The sequence below is a fragment of the Meleagris gallopavo genome, chromosome 5 (genome assembly GCF_000146605.3).
Source record: "Meleagris gallopavo isolate NT-WF06-2002-E0010 breed Aviagen turkey brand Nicholas breeding stock chromosome 5, Turkey_5.1, whole genome shotgun sequence".
Classification (NCBI taxonomy): domain Eukaryota; kingdom Metazoa; phylum Chordata; class Aves; order Galliformes; family Phasianidae; genus Meleagris; species Meleagris gallopavo.
The window spans coordinates 33,185,535-33,206,870 of record NC_015015.2 but is presented as its reverse complement, the minus strand read 5'-3'; the positions used below and the strand labels follow the sequence as shown (position 1 = coordinate 33,206,870).

General features: G+C 37.0%; 1 protein-coding gene across 1 annotated transcript in view; it reads right to left on the bottom strand.

Moving 5' to 3' along the window:
- SCFD1 (sec1 family domain containing 1) overlaps positions 1-21,336 on the bottom strand; it is a 40,580-nt gene that overhangs the window by 5,308 nt on the left and 13,936 nt on the right. Inside the window, exons 12-21 of the mRNA XM_010711641.3 lie at positions 21,118-21,191; positions 19,998-20,079; positions 12,535-12,631; positions 9,532-9,602; positions 8,866-8,945; positions 8,259-8,321; positions 7,294-7,369; positions 5,090-5,143; positions 1,447-1,499; positions 58-91 (exon numbers count right to left, since the gene is read on the bottom strand). Coding sequence (XP_010709943.1) covers positions 58-91; positions 1,447-1,499; positions 5,090-5,143; positions 7,294-7,369; positions 8,259-8,321; positions 8,866-8,945; positions 9,532-9,602; positions 12,535-12,631; positions 19,998-20,079; positions 21,118-21,191 — 684 coding nt within the window. The remainder of the gene's footprint in view (positions 1-57; positions 92-1,446; positions 1,500-5,089; positions 5,144-7,293; positions 7,370-8,258; positions 8,322-8,865; positions 8,946-9,531; positions 9,603-12,534; positions 12,632-19,997; positions 20,080-21,117; positions 21,192-21,336) is intronic.

Below are 21,336 nucleotides of genomic sequence, written 5' to 3'. Positions count from 1 at the left end.
TTCCTTTTTTTTTTTTTAAATACATGCACACTGACAAGTAACTTCTACGTGACTCACCTCCTGGAATGGATTTTTGTTTCGTGGAACTGAGCTATAAAGAAAGAAAAACACCTACAACTTAAATCTTATAAACATAAATGTCTAATATTTGCATTTTTAGTATTAGTACCTGTGTTTATAGATTACTAAATTATATTAGACAAAAATGTAAAGTGCAATGCAGAAAGGCAAGTATTGTTCATCAGAGCTATTAAATAATTATTTTTCAAGAAAAGTAATCATTCTTGTATAGGAACAAACACACAAAGTGAATAACTTTACCTTCCTCAGTTTTAAGGTTGCTGTTTGAATCATGAGTTTTATAACAATGCGCTGCTAGCTAGGAGCACAACCACAGTGAGACACTGATGCAGTTGTTACTCCTGTGTGATCAGCATCTTTGTGATGCCTGCATTTCTGCTTATGGATGCTTCAGAATCTCAGAAATGACTATCAGCAGCAGGTACACGTTTTGCTGTCAGGTGTTACAGCAACATCAGAATTGATGGTTGGGAAAAATCCTCAAAATCTTATAAAAGCAGCATGAAAAAAAGTTGCAATACAGCTGTGATAATACTTTACAATGAAACATTCACATTCTCTGAAATTTGCTTCCCATTATTACTTAATGCTATTGTAAATTTAAATTCCATGATTCAAGAACAGATGGAATCTGGACAGATGAAATTCTTATTTAATGCAAATAACTAAAAGCAGAGGTATATATTCATTGAGTAATAAACCTCTAAAATTAAATGAGCCAGTAGCTCTCCCACAGCTCAGATGAATGTTGTTTTTAGAAAGCATTTTAAAAATTACCATCTCTGTAATTGGAAGTGAGGTTATCAGCCATAGATACTGCTCCCAGAAGCAGAAGACAGAACTCTGTAAACTTCTAGTGCAATTCCTCTTTCGTTCTTACAGTTTACCAGTGAAGTGACTTCCCCTTCATGTATGTGCACATGAACTTACACATGCACCTGTCTATACAGGAGCAAACACGGCCTGTTTTGTTCTCACAAATCTACTGGATGATCACTAAGACAGGGTTGTACTCAAATTGAAATTTTGGTGGGCTACTCAGTGACTTTTTAATTTAACAGTGTAAAAACAGTTTCAAAGAAACCAAGCAGTATTTTAAAAAAAATTCTAACATTAATTACTGTTAAATACCATTATACATTCCTGTGACTGGCGTACAAATTAGCAGCATGTTCAGTCACTGGAACAAGAATTTTCTTTTTGACAGAAACATATCTGGTTGATCCAGATTTCAGTTGTGATTTCCTTCCATATCAACCATCTCGTCTTAAAATGAATAGTTAAGAGATCTTCAATAACATAAGAATTATTTCAAGTTAGCCTTTTCCCAGAGAAGGAAATGAGCAAAACTGCCAGTAAACTCACCTGTCACTGCCTCGTAGCATCTTGGGGTCAAAGTATCGGTAGTCATCTGTCTCCTATTCAAAAGAATGTTTAAATCTCAAAAGATACGAATTTTGGCTCATTAATTTCTGCATTTGTTCCATGAAATGGCAATCAGTCAAACCACCATGATTTCCCAATTCCAGCGGATGCATCACTCCAAGTTAATTGGGGTGTGCACACATAATATTTGTATATAATTGAACCAGAAAAGCATAAACAGAGAGAAACTGTTTCTGATTCAGCTACAATTGACTATTACACAATTTCCAAGATATACTTTGGTTGGTTGCATAATAAATCCCAACAGAAAAGCAATATGTAGAAAGAGCTGTCACCAGCTTTAGAGGAACATCAGGCGGTTAGTTATGACTGACTTACAAATGCTAACATTTTCCAGGTTACGGAGATCTGCTAGTGATTTAATACCATAAACCAAAATGCTTCTAAGGCAATGAATACAAAATACAAGATAGATCAAAATCTGCTACTGTTACGAAACTTTCCCCTTTTCATTTCATGATTTATGACTGCTATTAAACCAAAATTAAGCTTGTGAGGAAGAAATGAGTTCCACAAGAATTTGAAAAGTTTGACTGTCTAAAGTATAAAAGTTTTTTTTTTTTTTTCTCTTCATGACAAAACAGTGAGGCACTTCCAATATTTTTACTGGCAACAAGCAGGGTTTTTACCAAGTCGTACAGATGAAAAACAAAGCTTCTTAATAACTGCTTCTGACAACTGCTTGGCTTTAGTCTGTTTCTGTACTGCAGTTTCATCCAGGTATTTCACATTATGGATGAAGTGTATGTGAGTCTGAATTGGATTTCAGCTGGGTGCTTAACAAGCAAGATCTCTTTTCTGTGGAACAAATAGTCTTCTAGTAGTAGAAAATTAGCTGGGGGATTTACTAGTGCACACAAGGCATATCTCTACATAGTATTACAAAACGTTTAGTATACATGCAGCAGTTAGACATAAAGAAAATATAATTTGATATTAAGGACCTCTGCAATTACATAAAATAAATCTTATCATCACATGTATCTTATTAAAGAATTTAATTTTAAATCTAATTTCACACTGACGATATATAAATGCATTTATACTCTCCACTGGAAATTTCAGCGACAGTTGCCAAGTCTGCCCCCATTCATGACCTTGGAGCCTGGTTTGTAGTGGTGGTACAGCAGCTCTAAAAAGCGAGAGCTAGAAACATGTGGAAAGCACTAGACAAGACTGAGAGGTATTTGAGAAAACTTCAGCAGGGAATCTCTGATTTTATTTCAGGCATTAGTCTGTAATTCCTTCTAATTATCAGCGTTAAACAAATAAGATCAAAAACATTTTCTCATTATTACTTCTGAGTACCTCTCCTGTGGGCATAAAATTAAATAAATACTAAATTGACACTGGAAAAGTGGCCAACAAATAGCAATGTGTTATGTTTATTTTCCTTCTTGAATTTACTTACTCAAAGAGTATGTGTTAGGACTCTTAAAGGCTTGCCTGGTCCCCTATGACTTACAAAGTAAGACTTCCTGTTTTGGATCAGGTATTCTCATCTTCGACATGATAGAGAATCATGAACTCTCTAACAGATAGACTGAAACAATCTCTCCTTTTTCAAGTGAGAAGATCGGTGTTTTCTTGAAGACAGCTGTAGCAGAAATGCAAAGTCACAGCCTGAAGCAGTGACTGAGAACTTGGTGGGAAGGCAGGGCCAACCCAGGGGAGCTCAGGTGGATGCAGTGCACCTGAGTGACCAGAAGGGGTGGAACCAGAATCTACCCCTTCCCAGACTTCATTTAAGGATCAGCAGTAGAGATGAGCGCATCTCTTGCTGGAGATCCCTATCTACCTGAGACCTTCTAAAGGTAAGAGCTTCTTTCCTCTGTTTCTGTGCCCATGGCTGTTACATTTGAGTCCTCACTCGATCAGCCTCGGAGCTTGCTGCTCACTGTCACTTGCTGCCCTTTCCTTTGTATTACATTAGCAAAGTCATCTTGGCTGTCTTCTCTGACTACAAGGTGAGAGTGTCATATCAGCAACAGGAGAACATATGAATTGTAAACTTCTCCAGCTAAGTTCCTAAACTTGGAGCCTGAGGAAGCTAGCATTTATTTTCAAATTTTGTTTAAGTTTTCAACTACCAGCTTTTAACTTCTGATTTCCATATTAAGTGTTCTGAGTGACCTCTACTGGTTGACCAGGTACATCAACCTTGTACATCTTTTCGAAGTCCTACAAATAGGGACAACAATCTACTCTGCTGCTGAAAATAACACCTATTTATTTCTACCTAACAATCACGACTCGCTACCTATAAAGTACAATTAAAGAAAGCTACTTATAGAGTGGTTATTTACCTATGCTTCTATTATTTACCTGCCTCTACATATTGCTAATATCTGAAGCAGCAAGTAGACTATTCTAAATCTACTGTATTTTGCTACTTTCCATGCACACCTACCTATGTTTCTGTCATAACCACTGCAGTACGGAGCCCACCCTGAAACCTCTTTGTCCTGGATAGCTGACAAGTGAACTGCTAACTCATACAAGCATACACTGTTAAACATAAAGATGGACTGCTGGATACAAATAGTACTAGCAGACCAGCTCTGAATAATGCAAAAATTCAGCTAGAATTGCAAAAATCCATGTGTTCTTTGTACTACATTTATTTTTGTACTATTTTTCCTTAACAAGAGGAATTTGAAGGGGTTTATCATACCTCTACATATACAGACAACTAATGTGAGATACTACCATTTTTATATCTCGTGAGATTATGATCTCATTAAAATGAGAAACAGTCATTAAAGTTGTTCTGAAAAAAATCACCTGAAAGTCATTTTCATTTTTTTTTTCAAAGCCATTTTTAAAGGTTGAGTGTCTGCCACATCATATTACTATTTTATGTATAGGATGGTCACATCAATGGTTCATTGAAGGAATTTAAAAAAAAAAAAGGCTTAGATAAAGATTTTTGGCTATTTTTAGCTGTACATTCTAGCACTCTTCTTGACTGTGCACAATCAAAGCTTTGTTAATGTTGGCAAGTTTAAGATTTCACAGGAACAACGGGAAGAGTGGACTTTCCCAACAAAGCAAGCAACCAAACTGGTTTCAAATGAAAGACTGCTAAAATATTTTCCTCTAAAAAGCAAAGTTTCAAAGATGAGGGAAGGAAAACTTTCCGTACTAACCCTGTTCCTATCTACTTAACTTTTAATACTGTGCTCTTAAAAAAAATCCCTTTGATTCAAGAACAATTTTAGACCATTGTTTAACTTCTACAAATTCAGGAGCAACAGAAGATCAGTATAATACAAAAGCTCAGTTGAGCCTTCCTCCCTCCTACTTCCCCCCCCCCAGTAAAAAAAGATAGTTTGAAACACTATCAAACGTCATGATTAAGATACTACTTTTATGCTAAATAAATTGTATGGAATAATTATGAAAATGTTTCTATTGGTGAAATAAAGCACTGCATTATTGTGAACAAAGAATAGGTATGGTATATTACCATTACAAAGCCTAAAGATTTCATTGGACAAATTATCTCTTTGACAATTACCTACTTGACAATTATCTCTTATGTGAAAGCAGTTATACTCACTGGGTTTGACTTCATCTCCATAAGGTTGTCCAATATACGTGTGACTGGCAAATTCTACAAAACAAAACATGAAATTAATGAAATACTGAATTGCTTACTAAGCCTTATCCAGAGGATAATCAACAGAACATTTGAAACTACTTTAAACTGTTTGGCTCTTACGTTTTGAAGAAGCTGAACGATACCAAAGTAGACAATAACTGTTCTGTACAGAAAGCAATTCAGGTGATGGTACTGCAATCTTTTATTTTTTAAGTAATTACTTCTCAAAGCTGAAGTGCTTCCTCAGCAGTCAACACTCAGCATAAGACTCCCTCCACCCCAACTTCTTTGTTTCAAGAAGCTGCCAGCTTCACTTCAGAATTCTGGAAATTCCATCATGAACAGGTGCCCAGGAAGTGCCATGTTGCACAGCTGTATATGCACTGCCATCTCAGAACCTTCCAACAATGGAGACAAAATAATGTTTACTTCACGGGCTTCATGATGTTACACAATGGAAATGTTTAGCAACATGGCTTATTTGATCTAGGTTCTTTTCCTAGGTGCTTTTTTTTTTTTTTTCTTTTTTTCCCCTTTTTTTAAAGACTGGCTAAATTTCAGCTAACAGTTAGAAAGCACTATTTCTCACTTTTGCACATTCCAAGAGCCTCAGCTTACAAATTCTACATTCCTAAGCCATGCTCTACTAAATTCACACTGGACAAATTGCCACTGTAATAGTCAATTACAACAGCATTTCTGCTGTTTACTGGGAAAGGAACTCCAGGAATTTTAAATTCTCCTGGTGCTAACAGTCTATACAATGTACTGATAGTTAATATGTCATTTATGGACGTAACTGTACAGTTAGCTAACTACTGTAATTTCTAACAGTTGGGTCATCAAGTCCTTTGACTTTATTATGTCTTGTATTAAATTATTTACTAGTTCCGGGGGAAGTTCAGTTTCCAAAAGTGTGTGTGGAATTCAGAGTAGCACTTGCAGATCACAGAATAGAACAGTTTGGGTTGGAAAGGACCATCATTGAAAGGATCATTGAATTCCAACTCCCCTACTGTAGGCAGGGATACCTCGCACCAGACCAGACAACAAAATGCCTGAGATACATGTAATGAACAGTGCTTTCTGTAAACCAAACTAACCCTCTCCCTCTGTTCAGCCAAGAAAAGTCTCACATCTAGAGGTGTTTTCTACTGGGCAATACAAATACCAAGCCAGACTAGGAAACTCAGTAACTGCACTAGCCTACAACACCTTAAGGATTTAACTTGTAATGCAAAATATCCTGGAATCATGTTGGCAGAGATTATTTTTTGCTGCTAGTTCTAATTCAGTTTCAATAGCAACATAATGCTTCTGAATCTTAGAAAAAGTACTTTATCCAATTTTAGTAGAAGAGTGACTACTGTAACAAGTGCAATATTCTACTTCAGTCCTTTTATTACAGCTAATAGGAAGCCTTCATGGAAAAAATTTTCTTCCTCATTAGTAAACATATCTAAAGTAGAGAAGTGGAGTCTCATTATGTTAGACTTCTGTCAGCTGGAGGTTTCTAGGACACTACTTCATAATTATATCAGTAAAGCTCTTTTCCTGACATAGACTAGATGATCTTAGGTCTTTTCCAATCTTAACGATTCTGTGATTCTAATCATCCACCTATGTAACTTCCAATACAAACTCACGACATACAGGGCAACAAAATTAATTTTGCATTATGAACTACTAATTGCATAATAAACATGGGTCATGCTGAAAATGGCATCTCTTGTTTATCTCACCAGAAACTACAACAGATACAAAGAGAGGAACTCTCTTAACAGAGGAAGTTCTCAGCTACAAAGCACTGTTTTTCAACATAGTCTACATTAGCTCTGTGTTTTTGTCAGCCATGAGCAAGAGTTTGCGTGCCATGCTCGTAAAAATCCACTGGAGGGGACCTGCTGGTGCACTGCTGAAACTGACCACCCATGGCCTCACTGTGCTCACATCCACTGCTTGGTCTCCACAAACACTCAGCGAACATCACTAATGACAATGGGTGCCATTTTTTCCAGACTCCTCCTCTGCCACCGTAGGCCGCCATAATAAAATATAGAAGGCGTCACTTTCAGAGCAGGCCTCACAATATGACAGAGGTAACAAAAGTAATTTCCCTCAGTGTTCACAACTGCTTGACAATGCATGGTCTGTAAACTTACTTGCTGCTTCAGTACCAAGTTCTTCACACCTTCCATCACAAACTGTGATCCTGTATTCATAACACGTGAAAAGAGACTGAAAACCAAAACAACATTGCAAATGAAAAAAGAAAACGTTACATATAATTTTTAAGCTTAAAATTAATATCCAATTCCTATTAAAGCCAATGCAACAAAAGTACTAATTCAATTTTTCATGAAATAAGCTATTTTTCAAACCGCAAGGCAACCAAGTATTTGGGAATACACCTATAATTTAGCAGTTAGATTCTCAACTATCAATGGGAGCCTTGTGTTCTACTCTCTGATCCACTGAATAGTTCAAGCCTTCAGTAGTGGAAGGATTTGAATGCTCCATTTCTTTCTTTTTCCAACCTAAGAAAACAGAAAGAATTCTGATACTGACATGAGAAAATCAGTAACTGTGCTGTGACAGTCTCCTTATGACAGCACACTTCTGAATGTACAGCTGGTAACGAGGAATCTCTGTGGATTATGTACAGCCATTACCTTCTCATTCTGTGTCTTAAAATAACCAACTACACTCTCTCCAGGAGATCCTAAGAAAAATAAGTGCATTCTTGCTTCTTGCCCTAGAGATGACCCATTTTGAATACACAGGGCTGTTTTTGTTTCCTGCCATGGATTAAATAAGGCTGAGCATGCTGGCTGTCTTAGTTTCTTGCTGAATTCTCCTATGAGAGCCTGTACACTTCATGTGAAGGTAACAGGAATTGCTATATTAAGTTACTTTCTGTATTTAGCCACGTATCCCTTTTTTTTTTCTTCTTTTTTTAAATGCAAGTCCCATGCACTGTTAATGGGAGCTAAGTAATTTAAGAAACAAATTTTTCAAATAGGGAAATGTTTTATTCAAGGCTGCATATGACACTAACTACACTTTCAGTACTACTAAAATAAACCAGAAGAACCCAAAGGTTTACTGACATTAATCAAAAACATACCCCAAAGGTTTAGGCGTAGAGTTTCCATAGCTGGTTGGAGCTGAAGCCATCTTAGTGAAAGCCCTATGAAAGCAGGGGTAGAAATCAAATGCTTCATCTCATGGTACATCCTGCTGTACAGTGTTCCACTCCAGTCATTTGAAAGTGAAAATACTTATGCTTCTCAAACTGTTTCTGGAAGAAACTATTTCTCATGTGCATCCCCCTTGTCTACATCTACAATGATTAAGGAGCTGAAAGGAATTAGATTTTGTATTTAATAGGAATTTATTTTTATAAGATGTACAGTAACTGATAGGCAGTGCAGCCCTTTGGCATGAACCACAAAATCTGGAGGCTGAGCAAACCCAACTTTTCACCAAATTCAAAGCATTTTTTCTGTCTTGGATAATTAAGAACACTGATATGCATCACACTGAGTAGGGTTCTGGCATTATTAGAGTTCCACTGTAAAGTAACATTTTGCATGTATTACCATAACAATGACAGCAAAGATTATGCCAGAATAAATGTTTATGGATAATTTACACTGTATGATACCCACACTGAATTCTGTAAAGTTACCCCAATTACAGCCTCACATAGGAAAAAAAAGGAAATTACTCACTTCCACTGTTTTATGTAGCTCAGAGGAGCTAGATTACAACCCGCATCCATCAGTGCTTTTTTATACTGGTCCAAATCAATCTGAAATTATGAAGTGGAGAATTGCAACAGGTTTAAACTACTCTTAACTCTCTCTATGTGGAATACAAGATTACATTAACTTTACTGATACTGTAACTTTGCTTATTTAATATTTAGATAAAAAGCAATTATTAATCCCATCCTCTACCAAGTACAAAAATACAACTTAGATGTAAATGCACAGGATTTAATTCTTAAAATTTAAATACAGTTAAGTTTAGTGAAAGCTACTTGTAGCAAATGCATTTTAAGGAAACAGTTTACAGTATCTACATCCTTCGGAAATGTGACCGCATTGTGGTTTATGTACAGTGTCACAACAGCAGCCAGTGAAAATGAACATTCTGAACTGAATGTTTCAAAAGACGATCTTCCTTCTTACTAGTCATGCTTATCCTTCATGGTAGTACCTAATGCTTGACAAACAGGTTCTCTGAAAACACTAGAGAATTTATTTTAAGTTTTTGTATTACCTGGGCATATCATGCTTCTGTTCATAGAGAAGCAGAAATACCTACTCAAGGCTGATCAAACAGAGAAAAGCCCACGTGGTAAAATGAGGTGTCATGAATTGTAAAGAATGTACCTCTGAAGGTGCCTGAGATGAGCTGATGTAATAGATAAGAAATAGTCGCATTTTGTCTTCGGGAGTTCCTGCTGCAGTGAAACACACAATAAAAACTGTAACTATGCAGTGTTAATTGCCCTTCGATGTACGCATATAATAACCATTACTATAAATAAAGGTCTGAATTTTATATGTATTATCTCTCCTCATGGCTTTTTTCAGTACACACAGCAGTAAAAGACATTCAGCAATTTTATTTAAAAATTATTAATAAGGTCACTGTTTCTGAAGGAGTTACACCTGCCACATCTGCTTGTAGCAAACACTGCTCTGTAGGTAAGGGTAACATAGTTAGTTACCTCCCGGCATTATGTCTAGCTTTAGGAGTGAACTGCAAGCATTTAACAGACAGTAGAACCGTGAAAGAGACTGAAGAAAAGCATGAAAATATAAGCCGCAGCATTCTTTTTTTTCAGCTCTACAATTTGTTTATGCAGCTCTAGAGTTGGCTGTACTGAAACAGCTGAGAGCTGAAAAAGCACTTATGTTTGAACCTTTGGTCAGGAAAAAAACCTCTGAACTTCCAACTTGTCTCTGGGAAGGATTTCACCTCCTGAATTATTAGCACACCACTTCCTTGGAGAAAAAGATTACAACAAATGTTTGGGAAGCATTATCAATGGGAATCAAAATTCATCTCTGCCAGATCAAACACAAGATCTGACCATCCTTGTGTTCCTTAGACTATAACCAACTATGTCAGAATTCAAACAGCATCTACTTTTTTTCTAGAAGAGAACCACAAATAATAGAGAACAATTCTCAAAGTAAATGTTTCAAATCTGTAATCCAGCACTTCAGTAGAAAAGCTTGCTTGCTGCCTTCAGTTGCAGGTCAATGTTTTAAAAAAATACGCTGTTCCGTACTCAGGGAAGAGAAAAATGCTTCCCAGCTATAGAATATAGATCATGACAGCAGGGGATCACCTAATCCAATATGCAGCTTTTGTTTATAAGCAAGCACATATTTAGACTGGCAGAAGCCTCTCTCATAGTAAGCACTATCATAACGAACATTCATGACTTGATTCAACTGTTTCCAGAACAGAAAGTTTTAATAACCTTCAACAAATACCAGTAAGCCAGAAGATCAAAAACTGAAAAACTTTGTATCATAGGAACCAACAAACAGCTTTCATGGTAAACATCACTTTGGAGTCAACTTGGCTAAAACTGCACTCTGCATGTCCTGAAGAGACACTGTAAGAGAACCTGGTTTCTGTAGCTGATTCAGACACTTTGTTTCCAACTTGCCAGTTTATAGCTTATGGCAATACCTGCTGGAACAGGATAGCATTTCCCTCACTGAGCACGTTTACCATGCCTGCAAAACTCCTGGGAGGTTTGTGCTCACAAAAGTGTCTTGCTTAGACATGAGCAGGTGATATTTTCTCCTACCAAAAAAAATAAATAAATTCAAAACAAATGCTTAGATTATATCATGTACACTTATATAAATCTTAGGAAAACACTTTTTCTCTTCTTCTTCTGGCAAAAGTAATTGAAATGTAGTGCTGGTATAAAACACAGCTGTGATAAACAGTTGCAAAACCAAGACAGGCTGCTTGTAAAGTGCTTCCCTTTTTTTTTTCCTAAGCCATGGTCTGTGACAGACTGGGAGGAGGACAGGGATGATAAATGTTCTATTTGAGGTTTGTCAAGTTAAGTTTCCTGCAGAACAACTTTATTTTCAATGGGAAGTCATCAGAGCTACTGCTTCACTAATGGAGAAAAGCAAAATCAGTAATTCTGGTTTTAGTACCACTCCAGGATACAGTGATATCCCCTGAACTGGGAAACAGCTAATTGCCATGAATGGTAAATTGCTAATAGACAGCAAAAATGGGAGGACAAAGCAGGTAAGTGCTCAGGGCTGCTGCTGTGAAGAGCTCTGCAAGTATCACTGTCCATAAGGCAAGTGCCCACAGATCATACAAACAAATATTCACCACTCAGTGTGCTGGAAGACTTGATGCATTAGTCCTTCAAAGTACATGTTCCTTGTTGGTATCTAACAGCAAATCACACAATTGGAAGCTATCTAGTTTTGCAAGACAGCATACATTGAAAAAAACATGGTACTTAAATCCTTTTGTTTCATCAGTGTCTTTTATCTAGGCGAAGTATATAAAATGCTGATTAGTTACTATCAACAACTGAATGGCTAGTTTATAAAGAAAACTCTAGCTTAGATGTCTAATATTTTCCTTGTGGACACCCAGGATATTCATTGTTAAAAGGTTCTAGTGACAGTTATGTGAGGCCACTGCCTCTATGCTACGGCACTGTGAAAAGCCGAGAACACATTCTGGTTTCAGCCTTTTACAGAACAGTTCCCAGGGATTCCTGCCGATAGAGAACCCAAGTACCAGCCAGTGTGTAAAGCTTTAGTATGTAGTAACCTGACATGAATCAACTGGAAAGCTCTGTTGCTGGGTGCTGTTAACAGATCTGCCACAGCAGTGTGAAGGCACATCAAACCCCCATCTGTCTGTCAGCCAGCTGGCAAGTTTATAGCTTGATTCCCTTTTCTCCACCATCTTAGCACCCACCTCTTCTCCCACCTCCCAAGCAAAGGCTACCTATCTACACTTATCTAAGCAAATCCAGTGAAATGCCCTGTTCCATTCTGGCTTTATGATGTGTGGGATTCTAAAGAACCAGCGCTGTTCAGAACACACAATTCCACACTGTATTAGTAAATACTTGAGAGGCAAGGAAGTTAAAATCTTATGGCCTTCAGCAACATAGAATTAGAAATGGACTTTTGTGGAACTGCAGAAGTCACCATTTTTAAAATGTATTACTCAGCCTATTAATAAACACGCTAGACCACTACTGGAATCAATGACAAGCTGTTTCCTATATACACACATATGCTCTTTACCACCCACAAAGTTATAGCACATGTTTATTGCATCTCAAAGCATGCTGACACCAAGTTCAGATTTAAAGTACTCACCATCTGGGTCAGAAATCATGTCCAGCAGAGATTTATCCAGAGTAGATTTGCTCATTATTTTTTCCTCATACTCAAAATACACATCCAGCTTTCTTGTCTGTGTAAGAATAAGTGTTAGAATTTATTAACTCTAACTAATTCTTCATACTGTGACAAATATTTCTTTATTTCTTTCCTCTTTAAAAGGTTTTAGTCATCACAACTGTTTTAAAAAAATTGTTTTTAAATAAATTGCCAGAAAAAAAAAAAAATGCTTACCATTTTCAACCTCAGAAAATTGACACTACTCTCACAGTAGAAGTGAAAATGCAAGTTAACCAAAGGAGGTCTGATGTACAAATATTAAACTGGAAGAGGATCTTTGTTTGAAATTCTGCTTTTGCTGCAGCTGCAAACTTCATGCCATCATACATAGTGTCAAATTGATGCTGAACATGAAGTCTCTCAGTCAATGAGACATTTACTCAATGTAGACAAGCAGGAAATTCCTAAATCCACTACAGCATCATCCCAGATAAGACTGGGAGCTTTCCTTTCAAATCTGAAGTGCTGTTGGTATGAATGAGCTATTTCAATTAAGATGGAACACTTCATAATTAGGTCGCTTGGCTAACACTGGAAAAAAAGTCTCTAATTATACAGTCTCTTATTATGACATTTCCAGAGCTATCACATGCAGACCAAATTGTGAAAATCATTTTTTAGGGAGGACACCACAGCTACTGCAAAAGGCAAAAGCTCTATGGAAGACATCACATGGCCATGCAACTACTGACAGCACTCAGTGCACCTGCACAGACAGCCAAGATTTGCACATCTGATCAGTTTCAATCTGAACACAGAAGAATCCATTCCAGCACTGATTTAGAAACCTAACGTTCCATCACAGTTTTTATATTAAAATGTAGCATTACAGCAAACATTACAATGGCTCAGCTTACAAAGCCTTAACTTCTGGCAACTAACTAAATCCTGTTGAACACATTCAGCTATGCAACGACTCCAAAAGGAGACTGGTAGAGTGGATCTCCATCTCACTGCCTTGGAAGCATTTCAGCTCCACATTGTGGTCACTGGGAGACTGAAATGATGTTAGCAGAGTGAGGCATGAGTCACCACACTTTCTCAGGTTAACAGATTCTGAACATTTTTTGCCCAATGTTGTTGAGGCATGAAAAATTGCTATGGCACCTTTTAACCCAGTGCAGTGGTTGTTGTAATGGCAGAAAAACATTGGAAGTCTCACTTGCTTCTGAATTCTACTACAATTATTCCTAAGAACACAAATAAGAAAATTAAAAATAAAAAACAAAACCAAAGATAAGAAGGAAAGAGGAAAAGAAGAAAATTAGGATATTTCACATTTGAGTATAGTAAGAGCTAGGGATGAGAATACGAAATAAAAAGTCACAAGAATTTTTTACTATTGAAAACTGTTGGCAGTCAGCTTACGCAGGCAGCCACTTGCCTTACAGTACCATACACATAACACTCCTATTTCTCATTACTATTTACTGAACACATTGAGAAGAGCAGTTTCTTGCAGAACAGCACCTTTGCAGAAGCTCGTACTCAGGGATATTTTTATAGGCTCTCTCTCTGTAGCAATTTCCATGAAGTGAACTCAGAATTGATCACTTGCTACTTCTAGGGGTAGAAGAATATCTTATTTTGTTTGTCACCGTGACCTGCATTACATAGAAGTTGTAAGGAGTGAGAAAAAAGGACTCAGAGCTTCTCTCAAAGCTGCATTTGCCTTGTGCTCATATTAGGAGGGTACCCACAGCCACAGTTACACCGCTGTAGGGCCCTGCATTGATCATACCTTACTCAGTTGAAAGGTAAACCAATGATCTGTGGCTATGTTACACTATCTTACAGACAAAGACAGGAACTGTCAGCCTTTTTCCAGGTGTTTCATTCAGATGCAATTTGGTACCTGGCATGTCAGACATCTTCTGTGACCTGACTCCACAAGACTGGATAACTCTAATTTGCATTTATAAGCTTCCTTAACTGTCTCCAGAGACAGAAAACAACTGCAAAGAAGCCAGTAGGTTTTTTTCCAGACTTTGCATTATATTCACTTCCTTTTGTGTTTTAAGTAAGTTTGAGTTCCCTATAAGGAGTTAAAAATCAATGTCTTTAGCTTTAAAATATTTTTCCCAGACAAAAGGCATCCAACTAACAAAGGATTTCACGAAATCTGGAAACTTCATCTCATTAAGATAAATACATTATTGTTGAATTTGGCAGTGTCTGTATTATCTTAGCTGGTGTTTCATTTAAGACAAATTTATTCAGATGGCATGTAAAACTCTACAACATAAAACAAATATGTTAATTCAAAACATTTGTCTACAGGTCGATTTCTAAATAAAATAACTTAAACATGAGATACTTCAAATTGTAAGAGTAGATTTACAGTTCTTAATTCATTTTCATTGCAAACTGCTTAAAATTCTTCACAATTCTGTGCTACTTTCTGACTGTTTGGGTAGGGCAAAACAGAGTAGCTGCAGCTACTCTGCAGAAAAGAAAACTCATATGCATACAGCCACAGTACTTAGAGCATGAACAGAAATACAAATGGCAGTTACATACTTACTCTCCAAAATTTGGGACAATGGTTTCTGAAGCATGAACTTCACACTCTTCACAAAAAGAAAACTGACTGAAAATCCTAAAAAACTCAGCTCCTTTATGTTTGCCAACAGTACGCAACACACACATCACCTACTGATATGGATCAATACAGTGAGTCCACTCAGCTTCCTCATCAGCAGGAGACCAACCAACGTTACTAGAGGAAGTGCTCATTAGGGCAGTAGTTTTCTTATACAGGTATGTGAGGAATTAGATGGACACCAAGTAAAATTTCATAGGATTACTGAATAGCCACAAACACTACTAGTTACCTTTTGACAGATTTCCCAGATATGTCATATCAATGAGACAGTTACTTCCCAAAGAGCCAACTATTCCAAAAAGTGCTGATAAGAAGCAGATGTCCCGGTTTAGAGGAAAGTGCCATTTTTTCTCACTCAATGACAAACTCTCAGACATGCCAAGAGTAAAAGCTGGGGAACAGGAGCTAAGCAATCCTGTAGATTCAACAAGACAAGACAGCAAGAAAGAGGTCCTTATGGCTGCCAAAAGCTGGATAGCAAGGTGAAGAAAAATAAAGATGCGTTTACATTTACATTCCTTTCTGCCTCCCGCTCTCCATTTCCTAACGCGACATCTTATTCCACACTAAAATCATCCAATTACCTTTCTCACTTCCAGCTAAGGGACAGGATCTTTATCGTAACTAGAGCTCCACGTTTCAGCTTCTTTATTTATTTAATATTTGTGAAAGCTTTCAACTTAGCATCTTTAATGAAGCCAACATTTATTTTAGGATAAGTTACTGAAATGCACCAAAATCTCTACCTGAGCACTGGACTCCAAAACAAGCATAAAATTCCTTCATTTTTAAGGCAGAAAAGGGGAAAAGCAGGATTAACTGAAACATCCTAAAGGTCTTTTTTGTATGAATTTTATGAGGTTCTCCCATCCTCTTTACTGAGATACTTCCTTTTAGAGAGAGGGAGCGAGAGAATATGAAGAAAAAAAAAATTGTATTTTAACTTACTGGAAGGAATTTCCCAAAGACATTGACAGAAAACAACCTGAAATAACAGCCTCACAGAAGTCAATGGAGTGAGTGAGGCTAGCCAAGTAACTGAAGTGCGATGGATGTCAGGAGGCTTATTGATAACAGGGCTCAGAGGGAATTAATGAAGAACATGAAAGATATTCTGACTAGGACTAATCACTTTACCTTCTAAGTACAGCAGCCAGAGAAAGCCTGATTTGAGCTCTCCTTGCTGAAGCAGTGTGCAGTGTGGTAGCAATCCCCTCAGGTCTGGAATGCTTCCTCTGGGTTACTCCTCAAGGTTGAGAGATGCTTACTGACTACACTTGTTGGTGAGTGAAATCTGAATTTTGAAAGGTACCTGATTTACGTTAAGATTTAGCAACTTCATGTTAAGATTGAGGAACTTCAATAGGCAGTGAACTAATCACTCTTGTAACAAATTAATGACGTCAATCTACTTTCCATAATAAACCAAATTGTGGCTGTATCATTTAAATTGTTTAAATGTTGGGTACCTCCTGCAACAAATTGGCTTAGTCTGCTCCTTCCAAGAGGCAGAGGCACTCCAGAAGGCTGGGAGAAGCAGCTAGGCAGCCATTTCCCTCTTAATGAGCTGTACACAACTACCCACAAAATAATGACAGGGCAATACAACTGAATTCAGAAAAAAACTTATTTGCTGGGTAGTAACTTAATCATCTACGCTGAATTAGAGAAAAATGACCCAGACCACTATGACATATATATTTAACTACGTACACTTTTTTTTGTTCCTGTGGTAAGACAGAAATGTGACCTATTTTAGAAAAGAACCGTTAAAATAGTGGGATCCCACTACAAAATATGAAATGGTTAATTTGGAAGGCCATGCAGATAATGGAATCCTTCACAGCATCAGGTCTTGAAATCAAGCAAAACTGGAGAAGCATGGTAAGAAAATTACATGGGGATTCAACAAAACCCAAACCAAACAAGGGTTAGTAATTTATGACTGACAGTAATTTACATAAAAATTCAATACTTAAAATTGTATGTATGAAATTCTATCAAGATTAACATCTACCCCTCTCGCTAATTAATATTTTAGAAAATTAAGTAATGTGAGAATTTGTGTGAGGCAGACGTAAAGATAGGCATTACTTGACACTCCATAGTAGCTAGAGAGAGATTATCTGTAATTCTAGTCTTAAATCTATCAGCTGTTGGGCATAACCATTCAGAAAAGAATCAATGCATAACAAAGACGCATTCGTTCTCAGTGCTGACAATAAGTAGTCGATGGTTCACTTAGTGAAAAAACTGGTGCATTCCTTTCCATCATTTCACTAAACATTTAGATATGCCAGAAAACTGTCAGGACCCTTGAGTGTGTGATTCATTTCTGGTTTCCTCTGGCTGTGTCTTAGAAAATTATCCAAGACCACATGGAAAGAAGATAAAAACTGAGCTCTAAAATATGACTGTAAGAGAAATTAAACTCACTTAGGCTAACTAGAGCAGGTCTCATAGCATTCTTTGCACTGATTCTCACACTTGTAAGAATAAAAACACTCATATTTACTGAAGTAAAAGCCATAACTGACAATGCAGAGAATCTATTTTAGAGTCTAAATGTGCTTCCAGATCAATGTGAAAGTGAAAATAACCTGAAACAAGTGTAGTGTCTCACTAGATCCTCATGAGCTGTACACGCACCCAAAAACGTATCTTCCTCTTATCCTAATCTGGTTTCTCTTTTAACCTCACATAAAACACACTGCAGTACTGCCTCAAAGTATCATGAGACTTTCTTTAAAAAGTACTGGCTGAGATTATGTATTTTTATGGTGAAAGTATTTCTGAGAAATGCTTGCAGTAACATACCATCCTGTCCTTTAAACCCACCTACCTGGCATGGGTATTTTTTTTGTCACACTAGAGAGTGAAAAGGGGAGGGAAAAAAAAAAAGAACACAAAGCAACTGGCAGGAATTTTACATTCATTTAGTGAAAATGCTTTTGTGTAGGTAAGTTCCAGTGGAAAAAATAATAAAACTTGTTTCTGCACTAGCCTGAGTTTAGTTAGTTCCTAAGTGTTTGGAGAAGGAAGTGATCCTTTCTACAACACAGAAACAATGATACAGACACACATCATCAATGTACTGAAGAAATTACATGCTTATTTGTCTCACAATCTTCTACAGCTCTATAACAAAAAGTACAGAGCCAGAGTGCTCTGCAGAATGAGAATTAGGAATCATTTACAGATAAATTGATCCCTGCTCCCTAGGAGCTCTCCAGTAGCAGGCTCCTATCAGAGAAGGGAGACTAAGACTAGCAGAGGGCTGCTGCAGAAAGACACCTCAAGGTGACAGGAAAGTGTCTCAGTGATACCTTATCAAGAATGAACAAATACATCTCAATTCAGTCTTTTGCCAAGAAGACATTGTTCATCAGAACTGCTGTTATTTCTATTCCACATGCTGCTCTGATATCTGGCTTCTGTCCTAAAAACTCATATTATATAAGTACTGGTGTAGGGCTATCATTTCTGTCAAACCATTGGGTTTGTTAAGATCAGCCTCCTTTTCTCCAAGCTTATTGCCCTCTACAACTTCCTGGGGAGGAAAAGGAGAGAGGAAAGGAGGTGCTCAGCTTTTCTCCCCGGAGACAGGATGCCTGTACATGGCTCAAAACCACGTTCAACCAAGTTCAGACGAGACACTAGGAACAACTTACTGAGTGGGCAGTCAGACCTCTTGAAAAGCTGGTTGATGCCCCCTGATTGCCCATGTTTAAGAGGCATTTGGATAATGCTTTTAATGGTATGCTTTAAGTTTGGATCAGTCCTAATGTAGTCTGATAGTTGGATTCAATTTTTGTAGGTGCCTTCCAGTTTAAAACTATTCTGTATTTTGTTCTTAATTCAGAACAAATTTGTTTATAGAGCTTGGTTAAGAAAAAGTTCAGCAGCAGTAATAACTGAGGATGCACCTCACACACTTGAGGAACGCTGAAGTAGTCTTCAGAACACGTTGCTTTCTATCACTTTTAAATAGCATGGGGTAACATTTTCTAAACTACTTTCCAAGGACACTTTGTGCTTGAATCCCTTTCTAGAACAGAAATGCACTGTTTCTTAAAGTCTCACCTATAATTTCTCTTGGTCTACTGTGGAAGTAGATGTACCTTCAAGATTACTTGAGTAATAACTGAGGTCTTTACCTGATACCAAAAATATCTGCAAGTTCTCTGATAAAAGAGCAGCAGACAAACAGAAAAGTGAAGAAACATCTTTCCTAAGAATACAAATAACACAGAAGACACATTTAACACAGACCCTGCTGAAAAGACCGATTTGGTAACTTGCATCATTACTGCCACATCTCTGGATATCACTTTCATTTGGTGAACAGTAAACACTACTCTTTTGACAAGTGCATAAGGCACATAATGAACATAACAGTAATGCTTAGCCTTCAGTCATAATTGGCCATGACATGTCCCAAAAATAAACCAAACACTTTTGTTATAAACTTAATTTAGAAAGAATTTAGTCCAATAAAGGTTATGGCCATCATAGTAAAAAACAAAGCAAGAGTATAGTAGTAAATTCCAAAACAAAGAAAAGGGTGTTTACCTCACTTCTCACACATAGATATGCAAAATTCATTCCTCCTCACCCTTCAACACTAGGTAATGTTATACTGTGATTTATGAAAAGGATAACACAGTTGAGAAAGCTCACTTTTTTTTTTTTATCCCACTTCACTTACTCAAGTATTTTTCTCCATGTAAAGAACACTAAGTCATAGAAAGCTGAACTCAGAGAGCCGTCTTACCTTTATATGCTCCAAAACAGCTGTTGCAACGTTTGTATGCAGATCAATGAGCCTCTTCTTTTCCAGAAGTTCTGGAAGAGAGCTGAAAAGATTAAATACAAACTAATCTGCTGAGTTGCAGCAATTAGCTGAATTGTGCATACTTGCTACAGAAAAATTACGGAATACAGTACAGTTTAACTAAAACATTTCAAAATATAGATCTAATGAATCCCAAATAGAGCAAAGTAATCCACACATTTTTCATCTTGCTTAGTAAAAAAATACAAACAACATGGGCAATTTAGTATTCCTATCGAAAGCTCATGATCAGCAACAGATATTTGCCCTTCTTACCTAAACAAATCCTATATTAAAATTATGGCTTACATAATCAACATTTAGTTCATTTTTGATCCAGATTAAAATTTTAGTATCTGTCAAATTACTGCAAAAGAATATCAAATAATGTCAAAGAATCAAAGAATTATCAAATAATATACTAACTAATGGAATGAAAAAAAGATTCACGATTAGGAACAAGACTAACTCTCAGATTTTTAGTGTCATTCAAAAAGTCAGGTAACCAGGAGCAGGGAAGTAAGCTTCCCATGCAGTGTTCTTATGAAGGAACTATAATTTTGCCAAGAGATGTTACAGTAACTACATTACACAAAATGTAATCAGTTCCATTGTACAAAGCAAGGAGTTGCTTTGGGAAGTGGACTTCTTTCTTTTAAGGAAGGAATGCAGAGATGGTTGATGCTTTTGTGGTGAAAGAATGCAAGCATACCTATGATGCACTTTTGTTTCATCAGCAGCAATGCTAAGAAAAACATTTCAAGGGCCCATGGCAGGGGGGTTGAAACCAGATTATCTTTGAGGTCCTTTTCAACCCAGGCCATCCTATGATTCTATGTTTAGAGCACTATCAAACACATGCTGTTGAAGCAGCATGCAGAAGAGCTTGTGGAGGATGCACTGTCTTGAAGCAGAGCAATGCAGCATCTATGTTTTATTAATGAGCTCAATAGTCGTCTTAAAAAAATATTTGTTTAAAAGGATATTAAGAATGAAGTGACAGAAAGAATTAAAAATAGTTCCCAACCAATTAAAAAATTATGCAATATTGGCTACTTACCTAACAGCTGAAGTAAGCTTAGCTGTATTGTCAGAAAGCATGCTTATTGCTCCTTCATCCTCCCCTTCTATGCCCTAGTTTTTGCACAATGGTTTGTAAAGAAAAATGAAAATAATCATGAGTATGAAGATGATACACAGAAATACAGTCAGTGCATTTAGAACTGATTTTCTCATAGTGATATTAGTGTCTGGATTGTGTTTTACAATTAAGGAAATT